At 38.8% G+C, this 20,183-nt stretch overlaps 1 protein-coding gene across 1 annotated transcript in view; it reads left to right on the plus strand.

Annotated features, from left to right (window-relative positions):
• Positions 1–970: 970 nt before the first annotated feature.
• heca (hdc homolog, cell cycle regulator) overlaps positions 971–20,183 on the plus strand; it is a 64,312-nt gene continuing 45,099 nt past the window's right edge. The window contains exons 1-2 of the mRNA XM_083124088.1: positions 971–1,942; positions 14,142–14,238. Coding sequence (XP_082980214.1) covers positions 1,209–1,942; positions 14,142–14,238 — 831 coding nt within the window. The 5' untranslated portion in view covers positions 971–1,208. The remainder of the gene's footprint in view (positions 1,943–14,141; positions 14,239–20,183) is intronic.

Consider the following 20,183-nt stretch of genomic DNA (forward strand, 5'->3'; position numbering starts at 1 on the left):
AGATAACACCCGCTACTAGACAGCTTATATACCCCACCAGTACCAGTTAACAATATTAAAAAATATATTGCTAAGATTTTTTTCTATTTTTTTGGTAGTTTTCTTTAACTTTCGTTTATGTTCTAATTTAACTTATTAACAATACATTTTAATTTGCTTTCTGTTGAATATATTCAGGTTTTCTTATTTCCAATAATTTCTGCAACATTTAGTTAGCCTTCGAATCAGAATTTATGCGTTATCACAAAAAATGCAAGTGTCCGTTTTTTTATGTCCAGCAGGACATCCATTTAAAATGACATTTCTTAATTGCGACTGAACATTGATAGACAAACATGAGTTGGAATAGAAATCATCAAAATTGAGTAAATATACACGCGAATTTTTAGTATTTACATCTCCACTGTAGTAGCTTGCATGGTATTTTTTTCCATCATTTATCATTATTGTCTTTTTTTATCATGTTTGTTTTTGAAGCATTAAATCGTGTTTCAACATTATGCAAGCTTTCAAGTCTTATCTCGCATAAGGTTCTTACATAAAAATAGCTCCACTACACGCTTTAATGTGACGTCACAGATGTAAACATTCTCTTCCCCCTATGTTATGGACAAGGACAGTCAAGGTTACGGACAAATCTTGTAAATCACGAATTTTCGCATTCGTATTCAAACGAGAGACTTTACTTCTTAGAAATTCTGTACCCAAATTTTACTAGGCGCCATTACGCATCAGTCAGATGTAGCGTATCCTCGCCCAAAGGTCAAATTCAAGAGAACACTTTTGCTTTCACTCGCGTGCTTGCTCTCGTGTACTCGGCAAAGGCTCAGGAAAAGAAAGAAAACATATTCTAGGCCAAACACGCAGCTATTCACGTGACTTGGTTTGTTGTGCTCCGTCCACCAATCGCGAACCGAACTGGCATGTCAATCAGGACCAACGCCTGATGCTCGTTGCCCCGCCCCCTGCAAGACCAAAACAGCGTCGTAAGGGGTGGCGGGTTGTAGGTGAATTCGGCTTCAGAATCAGAGGTAAAGGAATAAGAGTGAAGGGAAGTGATAGTGTTGTGGTGCGCATAACTAAGTCGCTACTTGGTTTTGTACCAGATACAACGCGAACTGCTTGTGTGTGATATTGTGGAAGTATTGTGCGGTAATTTGTGACAGTTCGTGAAAATAGGGTGACTTATCGGTGAAGGTCGTGACAGAATGCCACAAAGACGCAACCACCATGGCCATGGCCATGGTCATGGAGGAGGAGGGGAAGTTCAGGGCTTGAATATCGATCCTGAAACCATTGAGAATCATGACGCGAATATTACTCGTTGTTGTGTACCTATGGAGTGCCTAAGGAACGATGCTCCTATTAGTTTAGAAAATCTCAAAGAAACGGTTAAGGTTATCTGCAATAATGACCACTGCACCATCGGCCAATACATGCATAAGGAATGTTTTGATGCGTGGGAGCAAAATGTGCTACAGTACCTTAAAAGCTGTGGCAGGGCCAGGAGTTGGTCAGAAAAACAAAGACATCAGAATTTATGGACTAAGAAAGGTTATGATCTTGCTTTTAAAGCCTGTAGCTGTAAATGTGGGCGTGGCCATTTAAAGAAAGATCTTGACTGGATTCCCCCCAAAAGCGTGCATCGTGAGGAGCAGGACACGAAGAAGAAGAAACGTAAACATAAACAAAACACACGACCCTTTCTGGCTGTTTCTGCGCCAGCATACCATCACCCCAATGTTCAAAACCAGGGACACAATAAGAGTGAAGCACAGGCAATCGCTGTCGATTCAAGAATAAGAACCGGCAGCTTGTCTTCCACAGGTTCAGGGTCCCCTCCAGTTTCTGCATCCAGTGAACCAACTGCGTCTCCCACACATTCTGGCAGTGCTACAAATAAAAAGAAGTCCAAGTTCGAATTTTTCTCTGACAGATCGAGGTAAGCGGTTTTAGCAGTGAAGGCTGCATATTATCATGTTTCCTCTGCATATATAAGAGCATGCTGTTTTGTTTATTTTGTGTAGCGTAAGTTATGTGTGTACATTTGGTGTATTGGAGTATATGTGAATTTACTGCAAGTAAACATGACATAGAATACATTCAGAATATGGAGAGATAAATTATATACACTTTGCAACATACTGATTTTCTCCCTTACACTTAAAATTGTATGCTAAGTATTGATTGTGCAAATGATTTGAGGGTATGTAGGAGTTAAGACATGTTATGGTTCTTCACTTCCCATAAATGTTAAAGGATGCCCTGACTTGATTTATAATATGTTATTAAGGGAAACTGCATGCATTTTTAGTTCTACAAGTGTTTCATAAATTTCCTAAAATTACTGGCAATGGTATCCTTTGCTGGAAATTATGAACTAGAGTGTAAAAATACAGATAGACATACTGTAGGTAGCAAGAACTCAAACAATACCAGCGATTACAATAAAACTGCACCTTATACATAATATACTTGGATCTAATTTGGAATGCATGCAAGTTTTGGCTTATATTGACAATTTTGAATTCCAAGGCTTACCATTTGGTGATAGCTCTTGAGCAATTTTCACTAGGTTTTAAACTACACATGTGCAGAACATGACCGCCAGGTCTGCTGTCACAGATGTACATGTTGTTGGGTGTATCAAGCATGCATTCCATCAAACTCAGTTTTGGAAATAATACTTTTTGTAAACACAGTTAAATGCATTGAGAAAAGGGCCTCCCTGATGGCGGAGTAGTAATCCTGTCACATTGTAATGGAGAAGCTCGATTCCTACCACTGATTTATCAACACCCCCTAAAATTTTCACAAAAGCCCAATTTATGGTGATTTTTTCTAAATTTATACTCATATCCCCTCCCTAAATACAAACTTGCACCCCCCCCCCCTCTGATGAAACCCTTATTCCTACTGGAGGCACATTACAAAGTGTTACAAATCTCACTTTGTACTGTAGTTGTTCCTGAGTGTAAAACAGATTTAAACTTTGGGGCAATAAGATGAAGTCACCATTTATCTAAATGTTGCATGTTTGAATTCAAATTAACTTTATGGCAATATCAAATGAAGTTTCATTTGCAAAATGTGTAATTCAAATGCAAACCTTCTTCCATATAAGAGATAATAGTGTAATATAATAATTGAGAATATGGAGAACTCCATCTAGGAGGTCTTAAGATCATTTTTAGGGGGAGGGGGTTAAGGGTAAATTTTGAGACAAAATGACCATATTGGGCCATTGTCGATATTTTTTTAAAAAAAATAAATATAAAGGGTGGGTGGATGTGTGTGAATAAATTACTATCACAATGATAGCCAATTAACGTTTCAAATAGTTGCAGGTTGTCATCGGCACCTGTACTATGTGCGTACAATATCACTACTTATATGTTTTGAGTGAGTTAGGATTATTACATTTGATTCCCTTGGTATTTCCGCAATTTACTTGGGGGCACTAAACCCAATGCACCCCTCAAGAATTATATTGAATTTATTTTTGATGACAGATTTAGATTTTTTACACAACATAAAATTGTTTCCCGCATATGGAAAACACACTGCCATGAACCCGTTCACTGGGAAAGACAAGAGCTGACGCAGGGCTGCTTGGCGCCGAGTCTCATAGCGAATGTCAGGGAATGCTCTGTACTTGGTCCAATATGACAAATATGTAATATTAAACTTGTCCAGAAAATATTTTGAAAGTTACGAATTTTTGAAAATTTTCAGATTTTCAGAAATTGGGTGGACGAAGAAACACACCATGTGACACAAAACATGTCATATCTCGGAAACTTTGTGGAGTATTTTGATGATTTAGGTATATGTTGTAATGTGTATGTAGTAATATGTTGTGATGAAAAAGCACTCCACTTTGGGTAATTATTTGATAGGGAGTCCCAGGTTTTACCGCAATGAAATCTGTTATATAGCATAATCAATACAAATAAAACATAATATTAAAAATTCAGAAAGGCAATATTTTTCATAGTAAAAATATCACAGGTTTCAGTATAGGGTGTATGAACCAATTTTCCACTGGCATACAACTATATTTTTGACCATTATGGAAAACTGTGCGTTTACTCACTAAATATATATAAAAATATAAAAATGTTAAAAAACTTACGTGAGTGAGTATAAAAGTTGCTGAAGAAGCGAAGCGTAGCTTCGCGAAACGTCGTCCGAATGTTCCATCACTGGTTGCTTTACGACTTTTAAAATTGTCAATAATTTTGTTGTTTTAACACACATGCAGGTGTAGTTCAAAGCAGGCATTATTTTTCTAAAACTTGACTTTGTTTTAAAATGCTGGCCTTTTTTTTCTTTTTTTTGTTTCAAGACTTCTGCTATTTTTGGCCTTTGCAGACAAATGCGATAATTATGATAGCTCAGCTAAGGAAAATGATACATAGCTGTGGTAAACAACATTGTTTTCAGTACATTTCAAGCATTATTTTATGTTCTGTGCATTTTTGCACCATCTCTAATGATAATTGCTGAAATTTAAAGCCAAAATTGATATTCAATTTTGAACAAAGGTCAAAGTTTAACCTAACCTAACCGAAGTAATATAATATAAGAACTATATGTTTTTTTTAGATAAATCATATGCATCCAAAATTTTAACAGAAAATATTTTTGCTCTGCTACTGGTTTCCACTTCTAGTTAAAGCTCTTTGAAAATGCTAGATTTTTTTTTTTTTAAATTTCAGCCCTTATATCTCTGATGGAGGAACTAAAAAAAACTATATATTTGCAGCATAAAGTGTACTCTGAGAAGCACCTGTAAAAAAACGTTGTCTAGTTTCTCCACATTAAGCACATGCTGTTTTACCCGTTCCCTTCTTATCAAGAACAGACCCTGATTACCTAAATTTGTACACAAGTATCCGAACACTGTCTCTGTGTGAAACAGGAACATTGGGAATTCTGCTGCAAAATGTATTCTAACTTCCTTACAAGAATTCGTAATGACGTAAGAGTCATACAGAGTCGTACATAAAAATTCTTTGTTTCAAATTGTAGGGGGCCTCCCCAATGGTGCAATGGTAGCATCGTCACCTTGTAATCAAGGGTTCCTGGGTTCGATACCCGGTGGAGGCACATAGTGGTTCGGATCCTGCTTTAAACTGTATGTCCAGTCCCAATTAGTGTTACTGTATATAAAGTGAACTTCGAGTACAAACTCAATCAATCAAATTGTACGGATAGTGTGCCATTATGAGTGCAGAAAAGCCCCAGTAATATGTAAACTAAAACAAAACAATCTAAAACACTTGTTAACGCCAGTTACCTGAATAGTGAAGTGGGTCTAAATGCTGCACTTACCAACTCGCCAGCTGTTGCTCCACGGACACCTTGACCATAAAATACTCTGTAATACTGAAAGCATTGTACCAAATAGAAATACTCACATCCTGTTAAAACATGTCTGAATGCTCTGCTGTTCACGACTTCTATCCACTTAACACTGCAGTGGCTGTGGGGAAAAAACTCTCATCATTTGTCACACGGATCACTTTTATGATCCATGATCCATCACTATTGTGATTCATGTGACCACTGGAGTGTTAAACAAAATCCTTTTCTTAAAAGATATGTGGAAGAAATACATTCATTTTTACTTCAAAAGGTGGCCTCACTGATGGCATAGTAGTAACGGTGTTGTCTTGTAATCAAATGATCCCAAGTTCAGTATCCAGTTTAGGAGCATTGCACAGTGATCCGGATCCCACTGTAAATTGTAGGCCCACTCCTGATTAACCTAAATGTGCATGAAGTGGACTTAAACAAGCAATTGATCCCATCCCTACTTTATAGTGTACAAGTGGCCATGAAATTAGGTAGCTAGGGAGATGTGCACTGGTGCCACCTATGAGCAAGGGAAAGCGAGTGAGGACCAAGAATATCATTCTGTGGCCAAATTATGACATTGTTCCCCATGCAATGTTGTCTGGTCCAATGATCAACTTTCCCTTCAAAGGAAAATATACTATTGTTATCCTGATTTTTCTTTCAGTTATTGATGTTATTTTTGTATGCTATATTATTAATGCAAACCCAAGTAACCAAAAGTGGTTGGCTCAGCCATACTGAAAATGGTTGGCCAACGTAAGAACATACTGTACAATGGTTATTTTGGCCCTGGTTCCAACATTGGCCCAACGCATGGTTTTTCCATTGGGCCAATGCATGTTTTTACTGGAAACTAAATTATAGATAGGTTTGTGTTCTGATATATATGTAATTTATTGTGAGGCCAAATATAAACTCTAGTGCAAATTATTTTTGTAAAAAAAAAAAATACACAGCACTTTCTCATTTATATGGTATCATTGTTTTCAAGGTACCTTCAAGTGGTAGCACAAAAAACCTTCTAGAGTTTACTTAGTTTTCCACCTTTCATGGAATTTAGTCCGCACATAACATTGTTAACCACCTTCACAAGAATACCTGTAAGAATGTTCTTGTTCTGCTACAGCTAAACAGACAAACAATAAGCAATTCCCAACACACTTTTCATCCATGGCAGCTGACAAAGGACTGGTGAGTGACTACAAGTTAAGAATAGCTTCCACTTTCATTAAAAATATATACAGAGCATTCCCTGACATTTGCTACGGGACTTGGCGGCAAGCGGCCCGGCTTCAGCGCTTGTCTATCCCGGTGAACGGGTCCATGACAGTCGCACGTTACAGTCTGTTTTTTTTTTCCTCTTTCCCTTTCTGTTGACGTTGCAGGCTGACACCAGTATAATCCTCCCTCGGAAGTTGTGTTGTGTCGTGTCCATGTGTTGAAAATTGTGGCTTAATATGGCACCACAAAAGTTTACATTACAACAAAGGATTTATCTTGTCAAGTGTTACTTCGGAAAGAAGAATTGTGGAGAAATGCGACGACGTTTTGCAACGAAATTTCCTAGTGTTCCCGTTCCATATATGACCACTATATTAAACCTCGTAAAAAACTTTAGAGTAAGAGGGTCAGTTCTGAATAAAAGAGGAAAGAAAAACCCACGTGTACTTACTGAGAAAAAACTCTTATGAGATAGGACAAAGGTAAGAACAGTCTCCTCGGAAATCTATCCACCGCCTCTCACAAGAAACGGTTGTTTCCAAAACCACAGCATTTAGAGCCACTAAAATTCTTATATGGTAAAATAATAACGTCAAAGGGAAAAAGTGTAAAAATCTAAAAAATAAAGTATACAAAGACAATCCGCACACCATCCGTGAGTTAAAAGAGAGAGTATTGTACGAGAAATCGGGAGAATTACAGTAGACGAACTTGCAGCAGAGGTACATAATTTTCAACACCTTCTGTAGTCAAGGTTAGTACACAATATGAAAACTGTAATTTTAATAGCCGACTCTCGCGGACACCGTTCACCGGGAAAGACAAGCGCTGCTTGCCGGGCCTCTTGCCGCTGAGTCTCATTGCGAATGTCAGGGAATGCTCTGTATATATTTCCAGTATGTGCTGTGACTGCTATATATTCGAACTGTTACATGCACTTATGTTAAGCACCTATCACACGCAACTGGATTTCTAGTAGGAATGCCCTAGTTGGCGCTGAACTGACTTTCTAGGTAGAAATCATGGCCACCTGGCTGACTGCTTGACTAGTTTGGAGGAATTGGACATGTTCTAATTGCTACTAGCTTTCCTCGACTGGATTCTGTGGAACAGCCTATGAGAGCAAAGTTTGGCCATTTTGTCTGTGGTTTCTGAGTGCTGGCTGTTTATGTTATAGTTCCTCCGTTTCTCGATAAAAAAAAGTAAAGAGATGACGTGCAGTCCATTAGTGTTCAGTTCTTTAATATTTAGGTATTTGTGCATTGATTACCATATTTTTTTTTGCGAGCTAATCTCTAGTTTATACTTTCCCTTTTTTAATAAAAGCACAAAGCAGTAATTCTCCTACAACATTCTTCAAATTGCTCGTCCATGTCCACCTTTAAGCCGGCTTTAGACGGAAGCATAAGTGCTAGGTAAATGCTTCCAAAAATCTTGTAACAGATAGTAATTTACAGTTTTACACAAAAGCCTTTCATGGATCATTTCGGTTAGCTGTTCCAATTACAATGTACAGGGTGGCTTAATAAGTCACTTAACACCCCAGTACAAGGCCACCACGGCATGGAACGTGAAAATGGCGATGACCAATCATTGCCTGGCCAAGGGTGAACCACATCGACGTCACCCGCATGGTCGGCAGCTATCTTGATGTCCGCCATCTTGAAATCAACTTCAGAAATTTAAATGGGAAGGGGGTCGTGCGACATATCAAAATGGGCTAGAATTTCACCAGGAAAACAACTGTGACATTTGTTTTCACCTAACTTTAATTGTTGCAGAGTTAACAATACCACAAAGTTATAACACATGCTCAATGTGACGTCCCTCTTGCGCAACACACACGTGTAATCGGCTCTCCCATGACCTTACCACATTCTGAAGAACCTCAGGAGTTATTGCAGTACAGGCATCCACAATGCATGTGCGCAAATGGGCCAGATCCCTGATTTCCGTAGCATACGCCATGGCTTTCAGGTGTCCCCAGAGGTAAAAGTCCAATGGTGTCAGGTCAGGTGAGCATGCAGGCCATTCCACAGCCCCACGGCGACCAATCCAGTGGTGAGGGAAATGTTGATCCAGGTACTGACAGATTATCATCCCATAGTGCAGTGGAGCCTCATCTTTGCTGGAACCATTCAGGCTAGCTCCCATCCTCGGACAGTAAGGATGGTAAGATTTGCTCCCGTAGCAGAAGCAAGTAGACCTCTGCATTTAAGTTGCCCTCAATGAAAAATGGACCAACAAGTCGGGAACCCCAAGTACCACACCACACCATTAGCTTCCTGCTTCCCGTCAGCTTTCTGGGATCTGTCCAATGTGGATTTTCGGGTGACCGCAGAGTTTGCTTATTCACCTCCCCTGACACATAAAAATTAGCCTCATCACTGAACAGAATTTTGGTACCAATGGCAGGGTCACGTGGCAGTTGTGCTATAGCCCTCTCACAAAACTGCAAACGCCTCACTAAGATGCTGCTGCAGCTGTATCTTATACGGATGCCAGTGGTGGTCACATACAATCCTTTGAATTGAACCCCTGCTCACACTGCTTTCCAGCGCCAGTCTCCGTGTGCTACGGGTTGGGGACTTTGAAATGATGCCAACACTGCTACAACAGTACCCTTCATCCGTGGCTGTTTTCGGACGTCCTTGTCACGGCTTGTCGTCCACAGATCCAGTATCTTGAAACTTAGCCCGAAACTGGCTGACAGCCACATGTGACACCGGTTGTCTTGCAGGATTGTGGTTATTGAAGTCTGCGGCAATGTCACACGTACTTCTCTCCCCTGACATCAATATGATGGCAATCCGTTCCTCACGTGTTAGTGGCATTTTCGTTCAGATCAGTGAAAAAGGAAATGTGCTACTCTTGACACGATCAATTCACATCATCACTCTTTTAAACTTTTATGTAAAGACAAAACACAATCTTAATTCCCATGTCAACCAATACTACATGATATGTACATACCAGTAAGTCAATATCCGGACATTTTCAGTGATTGGTCTAAACCAGGGCATGAAATTTCAAGTTTGAAATCAGTCGCCGGACTAAAATCTTTGGTCGCCACTATTTTATATTGATAAATAATAAAAATATGAGTAATTATTAAATATTAATGTTTGTGTAGCGCTGTCGTTCTGCAGCTGCTGGGTCTGCATCCTCTGACAGGGAGGATTGGGGGGGGGGGGGGTCCATTTACGAAAACTCTGAGCAAATCATCCAGTGTCTCAGTCTTCAGAGAGTTCCTGTAAGTAGTCTTGAGTCTGTTGTGACAGCTGAAACCTCCCTCACATGAGGCTGTGCTCATTGGTAGAACAGCACAAAATGTCAAAATCTGGAGCAAGTTGGGGAATCTTGCTGAACACTCTGCACTGTGGATCGGCACTGTGGATCTTCTCCAGTGTCTGATTCAAAGCTGGAGAAGGAAACAAAAGTTTGTATTCTGTCCACTCAGCTGACAGAACATCCATTTTCTCATTATAAAGGATCGGGTTAAAGTATATGTAGATCTTTATTTCTTCTATCCCAAACTGAAGAATATTTTCTTTGGGAGGCCAACCCAAGGTGTCGAAAACATGCAGAGATGCAATCGCATCTGTTGACATAGACGGCAATGTGTCTGTGATGTACACCTTCACATTGTTAATTAAGTTTCCTCTAACAGTCTGAAACTCTTGCACATCCCTGATCTTCCCTGAAATGGATACATGGTCCAAGAAATCTTGTTCGCTTGGTCCAACATTAGATTCCAGGTCAGCCAAAACTGAAATACAGTGTTCAATTCTTATTTTCAGAGATGAAATCAAAAGATTCTTATTTTGTAGTGCCACGCTTAAAGGGTTCAATTTCCCGTAGAAATCCAAAAGGAAGTACAGAAGCTTAACCAATTTAAATTGCTTCAAACTTTTCAGCAAATCCTTAGCTTTAGCGCCATCATTGTCTTTTCTATGGGCCACCTGTTCAAGATGGGTCACAACAGCTTTGCATGATTGCAAGAGAGCTCTTTTTGCACGTTCTTTGCTGGCTAACCACCTAATAGTGTGGATATCACTCAGTTTTAGAATTTCTTCTACAACTTCTGCCGTTTCTCTCAAGAGGTGAAGTCTTGAGACGTGTTTGACACACATTTAAAACAACGAAATTTTAGTCGCCAGCCCAAAACTTTTGGTCGCCAATGGCGACCTGGCGACCGGAAATTTCGCGCCCTGGTCTAAACAATAAATACCACATAATCACATACTAACGATAATTTGAACAATAAACATTTAAGCAAAAAGGAAAGGATGTGTCACTCTCCCATGCGGGAATCGCCCTCAAATGTAAAGTTAGGTGAAAATAAATGTCACCGTTGTTTTCCTGGTGAAATTCTAGCCCGTTTTGATATGTCGCACGGCCCCCTTCCCATTTAAATTTCTGAAGTTGATTTCAAGATGGCTGCCGACCATGCGGGTGATGTCAATGTGGTTCCCCCTTGGCCAGGCAACGATTGGTCATCGCCATTTTCACGTTCCATGCTGCAGTGACCTTGTACTGGGGGTGTTAAGTGACTTATTGAGCCACTCTGTATAATACATACAGCACGAAAGGCACGTCGAGTTACACCGTCTATGGTGAGTTCACGGTGTTTACAATTGAAAAACCTAAAATTTTCTTCCATACGTGTACAGTAAACGTTGTAAAGTATGTATTTTATCAGCGCCATTCTTTTCTACCTAAAACCATTTAATACGAAGCAACATTCCTCTCGGTTGGATAGTTATCGTATTTTAAAAGTGTGAAGTTATACGTTGTTTACATCTCACGCGGCCACCATTATGGGAACAAAATACTATCGACAAGTACAGTGTAACAAGTATCGTGTCAGGTGAAAACTAGAAATGGGTAGTCAGTCCAGCGTCAAATAGAGCATTCCTACTGGAAATTCAGTTCCGTCTTATTCAAGCATTACACTCTAGAATTTACAGCATACTCTTGAAAGTAGTTTTTGAAACTGATTTTGACTCATTTTTCCGTGGTTGGGCAAACTATTGGCCCAACTAAGACCAACTTCAATTTGCCAACCAACGTAAACCCAATCTTTCCCATGTAAAAATTGCAGTTGGCCCAGCGGCTGTGGGGCATACATTTTTGTAAAACTTCACACAAAACCAGTTTTGAGGAGGAGTGTAGTCACAGATGTGGGAACAGGGCAGTCTGATTAATTTCATGGCCCAAATGTGTGCAGAAAAACAGTATTTTTATTAGCCTATACATTTCCCACATAACAGTAGTTCCTTCATTTGAAATTGCTGCAAGTAAATACTCTTACCATTTCTAGGCACTAAAACTGCCCAAATAGGCAGGCAAAAAATACTGCAATAAGCACTAAAAAGCATAATAAACATAGTCGTGAGCAGACTAATTTATTTGGGGGTATTTTAACTGGAGTTTCAATTGGCTATCTGGATGTTGTTAGCCTATGTTATCTGGACTATGTTAAGTCAATACAATCTTTGTCAACCTTACTCGATGAAAACAACTTCTCATAGTTACTATTCACCATTATTAAACCACTATTATTACCACTTTATAAATTGCACAGAGCTCCTCCATGAATGGGTGTGCATTTATTTTTCTTGTGTGTGCATGTTTGATTGCTATTGTAATTTTTTTATCTCTAAATGTAAATAAACAAGTCTTATTCTTGGGTTTGAATCCCAGCCTGGGCATGGATGTTTGTGAGTGTCCATTCATCAATTTCATCATATCATCACTTATCTCCATCTTCGCGAATTTGCCAAAAAGTGCCACAAAAGCGGAAATAAAAGAAAGCAAATCAAACAAATAAGTCTTGTGAGTTGAAAGGTTTGCATTAGCAATCGAGGCTAAGTTGAGAGGGATAAGTGTGGGCCGATTTGTGGAGGAGTTCTGTGCAATTTATAAGTGAAAATCATTTTCTTTAGTACGCGATTACTGCTTATTATAGTAAACAGTATCATTGTTTTGGGGAGAGAGGGGTGAAGGGAGATATTGAGAGCACATGCCATCTCAAATGGAACAAAATTCCTTACTTTTTTAACATGGATATTATTTTCATTACTTTAATGGCAGTTTCTACATTTTTTTATGTTTTGAGGACAAAAGATGTGCACACCTATGATTATAAACATTAGCTTCTAATTTTATGAACAGTGAAAAGTTTAAAATTAAAATTCTCTCCTTCACAATGTATTACTTCCAACTGTAATAAACATAATATAGACAGAAGATTGAATAAATTTTGCATTACAGAATCAAATGGCATTTTACATATTATTTTTGGGTTTTCAGCACAGAAAAAAGAAAGGTTCAACTTCTATGTCCTTCTGCAATACTAGAATAGACTATTTTTAGAGAGAGAGAGAGAGAGATTGATTGATTGGTTGGTTTAGTTTATTTTACTTTGCGTTTTGTGCCTCTTGGCTAATTTGCGAATATGGGGATGAGTGATGAAATTGATGAATGGACCCGGGACCCTTGGCATCGCAGCGCGATGTTGTAACCACTTAGCCACAGGGTCCGGCGAGAGAGAGAGTGTGTGTGTACACACACACACACACACACACACACACTACACCTATTCTGTATACCTATGTCTATTTGCTCCAATCTACTCCAATGAACACACTTTTTTTTCATTCTTTTAAGAAAAATATGTTTATATTCAGAAATAATCTCGAATTTGAAAGAAGTTGTTAGGGCATATTTCAATTATCAGTCTCTACAGTTATGTAAAGTTATCCACTTACCTAAATTTTTCATATTCCCATACCCTGTTAAGGTGAAGAGTATGCATTTATTTCAATATCATCGCACTGCTACTAAAAAAGCATAAGAGTATGAATTTCTCCCAATGTTGCAAGTGGAAACAGTCTTTTAAGTTGATTATTAAGCTAGATACAATGTGTAAAATATGATGAATAATAATAATAATTTATAGACTCCCATGTATTCCTTATGGACAAACAACTTCAAATTACGGGTAATCAAATTGAAGTTTTGACTTTTCCTAACATAAACAAAACTGCAACCTGTTCTGTTCCTGCTGATGTTTTTTTCTGCACCATCATAGGTTTGCTATTCCCAAGAGCACTCCTCTCCTCAACCATCCAGCGTACAGACCTCTCTTTCCCCAGCTTGCCTCAGGAAAAGGTGGGTGGGGGAGTAGCAGTTTTGGGTCCTCACATCTGCCTGGATGTGGTAACTGTTCCTCATTCTTCTAATCCACTTGTGGGAAAACCTAAAGAGGAGGACAAAATAACACAATTTTCATCTCATTATATTATTCTATGTCACAATTTTTCTGCATTTTAGGCACTTGCCAGCTGAAATAGGCAATTTTAGGTATGTTAGAATTTACATATATAGTGATTATTTTACCCAAAATGAACTTCTGTACTGAAAGCCTACAATTTACCAGAGTAAAATTCAAGCTAAATTAATTAATATCATAGTGGTCATAATCATACCTATTGTTTTGGATGCATGCAAGTGTGATATTAAATGTTTCAAACATTTTTAATTCTCCATAGGCATGGGTCAGGAGGAAATGGAATATTTTCAAGGCGACTAGACTTCAGCTCTTTCAACTCACTTCCTCGCCACAAGCTTAACTCGTATCACATTAAGGTAAGTGATTCTTTTTCTTTGTTAAAACCCTTGAATCCAGGGATAAATGAGGTTGAAAGTTTATGGTTTGTAATGAGCCATGGGGGTCCAGTTTGTAGGGCATGTGACCAATATGCAGTAGACCTGGATTGTCAGAGCATGGTGCTGATCACACCATCTCCACAATGAATATTATTGAGAATGTGTGGGACACCTCCATGCCCTTTACGTGCCTTCTTCGCAAAGTACAATTCCTTTTAGGTCTTCATTTAATCATAACATATTTCTAAGATGATAAAAAAAATAAGAAGAAGAAAAACTTATAAAAATATCAAAAGATATGGTAAATATATGCATTTATGTGGCCAGTAAAACAACACCATGTTGACTAAAGCTATATAAAAAAACTCTTATCGATGTATCAGAAAGTATTGACTGGAATTTAGTCACCAATATTGGAAGATACTTTTGTGAAATGCCTTACAGAGTTTGCACAAATTCCATGACACTTTTGTGGAGTCTATAATTTTTGCATAATTCTCATTATTCTGGCAACAACAATGTGGGGGAAAATAGATTTTGGGATCATGTGATTATCTGCTGCCCAATTATGAATATTTGATAGGACAACTAGTAGGTTGTTATGATATACACTAGTGTCCAAAATTAAAGCAACAAACAGAAATCCTTTCCTCGTGATTTTATTTTTTATATAAATTTGCCAAGTTTAACCTGTTGCTATGGTGATTTTTTTGTTGATAAATCCTGCCACAGTAAGGTTAATTTATTTTCTATCTTAAACCAGTTGTCTATGACATCATAACTATTACTATCACCTAGCGGCGGCTCTAAGGAGAGAGCCGCCGTGCCATGGCTCTACCCTCAGAAAAAGAAAAAGCACTTGCTTTGCCAAAATATAGTTAAATTAATACATTTACGAACGAGGAGATTCGAATCTCGTAAGCGTTCCAGCTTACGGCCGCCTCAATTCCTTCGCCGCATCCCCAGCTGTTCTCTCACTTGCTCTGGGCCAGCATAGTCTGGCCGGTGTGCAGAGGCATGAAAGAGTCTTCGCAGTTAACGAGTGAGGAGGTGGGGTGGCAGCCATAAGACAACCACCCGTGCCAGCTCACGTCGTGGCACGACGCGAGAGCTATCGCATTGTGTTGACAAAGTTGCAAACTTCACAGAGAAGTGACTAATCCTGACCGATTTGTAATACTCGTTGGAGAAGTAATTCGCGAGAAAGATACTTTCCTGCATACTTGGCAAGAACGAACGTAATATCTTCCCCAAATTTATATAACCATTTAGATAGATGCATCTAAAGAGCCATCCAGACTTTTTTGTTATCGATTTCTTCCTTAAGAAAAGATATATCCCTTGCTCTCACGCACACAGACACTCACGTGTTGCAACTGACGTTGACAACATTGAAGACATTTACTGTACAAAAGAATTGCCTACATATCAAAGGGAATTCGCATCACCAGGGGATTTTTTACATTAATATTTGTAAAGAATCACACAGAAAATCTATCAGTATAAGAATTTCACTTGGAGATATAATTCAATTTCTTGCATTGAATTCTAAAAATTGTAGATCTACAGTTCATTTAGCAGATAATCATATTCCAGTAGTTAGTAACACCGATTGTTGATGTACCGTGCTGCCGTGCTGGGGTTGCAAATTATAAGCAAAGCAAGGCGGTAATACCGTGATCGACTCGGTGTCTCTAATTGTTTAGTGTTTTTCTTTTTAGTGAAGTGCAAGTGTCAGATGGTGTGTGAAAGGAAGAGTAGTTAGTAAAGATGAGTCAGATTAGAGCATTAATAATACACCGTTTTCCTAGGTACTATACATTATTAAATTAAAAGTTAAACAACTTGACTGTCCCACGCCAGATTTAAACATCAATTCTATTTAAAAATATCAAAAAAATGGTAAAGGTGACAGGCATCGAAATTTTAATAGTCGCATTTATTTCCTAGAAACTCTGGCTGATCTCCGCACAGCATGCTACGATGCCAGGGATTGCGGGTTCGGATCTCGGCCTGGGCATGAGTGTTCTTTGTGAGTGTTCACTCATCCTTATCTTCGCGATTAGCCAAAAGTAGTACAAATGCAAAGTAAAATAAACCAATCTTAGGAACTCTGAATTTTTGTCTGCAATTTTAGTAAACAAAGTTCCATTAAAATTACCTCTTTCATTAGATTTCTATGACATATGCTAGCGAAAATTTTTCGATTTCTTGATCACGCTGGCACTACCCATCATACTAGCTGCCAGCCGCCACTGGTATCACCTGATCGTATTATGTGGTCAAATGGACACACGGGAAAGAGTTTCAGTTTGTTGCTTTAATTTTGGACATTAGTATAGCTGCAAAGGAAAATGTATGTATTGACATTTATAAATATTCTGAACTACTTTGAGTAGTTACAATTTTCAAGTATTTGTATCTGTGGGAATCAGCAGTGGTGTCTGCATTGTCTCAATGTGTTAAAGGCTCAGCCGTGCAAAAAATGTGTTTAAATTTACTTAAATGTGGAAGAAAGGACAGGTGTAACAATCAAAGTATCGCAATTATCCCAAAGTGGGCATCCTGATTAATATAAGAAGTTAGAAACGTGATCTCAAGTTTCAAATGATGACACACCACAGTAATAATGTTCAAAATTTTCTACTAATTCATGAATCTGTGATCAAGTGCTTTGGATGTTCAACATCCAGAGTTTCCATAGTTGTCAATTTTTGTATTTACACATATATTTTGTACTTAGAAGTGCTTTAGAAACTGCAAGAATTTTGACTAAATTGATGCATGATAGTAATGTTGGATTAGTTGAATACTGAATCACTATATTTTACAAAGGTATTTTATTCCTATCAGCAAAAATTGCATTGCAGGCTATTCCTATTATATATGGATTGTTTGTTGCTATTTTTTATTTTGTTTACTTCTCCAGTCTTACTGGCTGGTGTATGTTTGCGGTAGTATTATTATTATTATTAATAATAATAATAATAATACATGTGATATAACTGTATTTTATTCCATGCACAGACGGTTATTCTGCTAGGACCCCTCTTGATCATAGATAATCACATGAAAAGTATGCATTCATAGTATTTTTAAAAATCGTTGAATATATTTCAAAACACAATTTCTAAGAATTTCTAGTTTTGTGCATTTTTAGATCACCTTGCAATATCATGTTCTGTTTTAGTAGTATTTTGTTTTGAGCAGTATTTGTCGGATTGTTATTATGATTGCCATTATTTAGTATATTTTTGTGAATAGAATACTTGACTTGTTTCCTTTGTTAGGTTTTCTCTTGCAGTTTACTTGGAACTTTTGATTCTGAATGTTGTGCCATTGTGTATTCTCATCAGTTGCCTTAAACATGTTCTGCAGAACAGAATTTTTTTTCCCACAGTTTCAGCCGACTTCTCTGTTTCTGTACTTGATTTTTTCCTGTTCTGTGTGTAATTTTATGACAACACTTTGGTTTCATATTTTGCATATTTGTTTGCCTGGGGTAATTTCAATTACTTGCTGATAGGTGCCATCCATTTTTTTGACTGCTTTGATATTCAGCTCCTTTTGTTTCAGTTTTTTATTGCTCTATGTTGAATATCATTTACATACAAAGAGAATTTATCCTGCATTCACGCCTATGGTATTCTAAACAGCCTGGAGATCAAAGACCACATCTCCATTTGTAACTCTTGTGATAGGAAAGTTACTAGCCTGTGTTGAACGAGTTTCATAATTTCATTTCAGCATTTCATAATCACCTTGTTTTGTTGGGTCCCTTTGGGATGAATTTTATTTGAAATGAGCTGTGAAATGTTTCAATTTGAAATGACTTTTGTAATGGCTTGCTGCACAAAGAAAATATACAGGGTTTACGTAAAGGTTCAGTCTACTTTCACAGGTGCTCTTTCAGTGGTGCACATATAACATCTAATTGTTGTTCCAACCCCGTACATATTCGATGCCGGATTGTTAGAGACCGTTAAATTGCCTGTCCTTTTAAGTAACCCCTTTTGGTGGCGTTACATCAAAGGCCAAGTGGATAAATCTCATGTGAATACTGTCAGTGATTTAAAGACCAGAAGAATCAATGTCATTGCATTGCAGAGAGATGCTACATCAAGTACAGACAGAGTTGGAATACTGATTAGATGCTGCATGTTCCCCCAAATGTGTACATAGACTGAACGCAATAAAAAAAAAATTGTCTTAGTGTATCAAATGAACCACAGTATTCCAATTAAAAATCCTCTTATTAAGGCACAAAGAACAGTTCCCATGTCCAGCCAGATGTGAGGACTTGAAACTGCTTCTGCCCCACCGACCGAGGAAAAGAGAGGTCTGTGCACTGGGTGGTTGTAAGAGGGGGGAGAAAACCATTACACTTATGGAAGTATTGTTTTACTGGTTATCTTGGGAATATCAAACTTTCGATGGTGTAGAAAAACCATGAATGGGAACAGGACAGGCTGAATATTATTTTTGTGTTATGAAAAGTCAAAATTTCTATTGGACTTTAAGTTGAATTTGTTTGTCCACCGAGAATACATGGGAGTATATAAATATTTATTCATTATATTTTTTACAGATTGTATCTACAAGGGTCGTTCAAGGTTGACCGGGATTTTTGTACGTAAAAAATCTATGAATAGCCGGATCATGATGAAACGTGCGGGTGACATAATGTATTCCTTCGCGAGTAACTATCGCCCGGCATGATGTATTTCGCACATGTGCAGCAGTTGCAGCGAACATGGCGGTAAGCAGTGTGTCTGTGGCTGTGGAGCAGCGGTGTGTAATCAAATTTCTCGTGAAGGAGAAAGTGAAACCAGCTGAGATTTTCAGACGATTGCAAGCACAGTATGGTGAACAAACGATGTCGCGGACAAGAGTGTACGAATGGTGTGAGCAGTTTCGCGAAGGACGGGAGCTGGTGACAAATGAAGCGCATGGACACATTCGCCCGACTGCAGTCACACCAGTGAATATCACACATGTTGAGCAAATGATTCTTGAGAACCGGCGAGTAACAGTGCGGGATATTGCTGCCGAGGTGAATATCAGTGTCGGGAGTGTTGAGACAATCATTCACGACCACTTACGCTTCCGCAAAATCTGTGCAAGGTGGGTTCCCCGCCAGCTGACATTCGATCAGAAGTGGACACCCAGGACGGTCTGTGAACAGCTTCTGAATCGGTTTCGAGCAGAAGGTGATGAATTGTTGCAATCCATCATCACGTGTGATGAAACATGGTTGCACAATTCAACCCCAGAGACCAAAAGACGCAGCATGGAGTGGCGGCATAAAGGTTCCCCCGACCCCCAAGAAGAGCAAAACGCAGCCATCCGCTGGTAAAATCATGGCAAGTATCTTCTGGGACATGAAGGGCGTTATCCATGTGGATTTTCTGGACAAAGGGAGCACGATTAATGCCCAATATTACTCCACATTGTTTAGTGGTGCTGTACGAAAGTCCATTCGCAAGAAAAGACCTGGGATGTTGTCTGGAAATGTCATTCTTCTCCATGACAATGCCCGCCCTCACACGGCCAATGTGACAACAACAACTCTAGCCGACATGCGCTGGGAAGTTCTGCCCCATCCCCCCCTTACAGTCCGGATTTAGCCCCCAGTGATTATCATTTGTTTGCACCCCTTAAAGACCATCTGGAAGGGAAGAAATTCACGACAGACGAAGCACTGCGGAGCGATGTCCTCCAGTGGCTACGACAAGAACCAAGTTCTTTCTACGCCAAAGGAATTCGGGAGCTGCCAGAACGATGGCAACGGTGCTTTGGCGCGCACGGAGAATACTTTGAAAAACTGACATAGTTTGGTGTTTCTTCTGCTACCTATTTCCTCTGCAGAAATAAAAGTCCCGGTCAACCTTGAACAACCCTTGTAGCTTAATAATTAACTTTAA

This window comes from Lepisma saccharinum, chromosome 6 (genome assembly GCF_977018435.1).
Source record: "Lepisma saccharinum chromosome 6, izLepSacc3.1, whole genome shotgun sequence".
NCBI lineage: Eukaryota > Metazoa > Arthropoda > Insecta > Zygentoma > Lepismatidae > Lepisma > Lepisma saccharinum.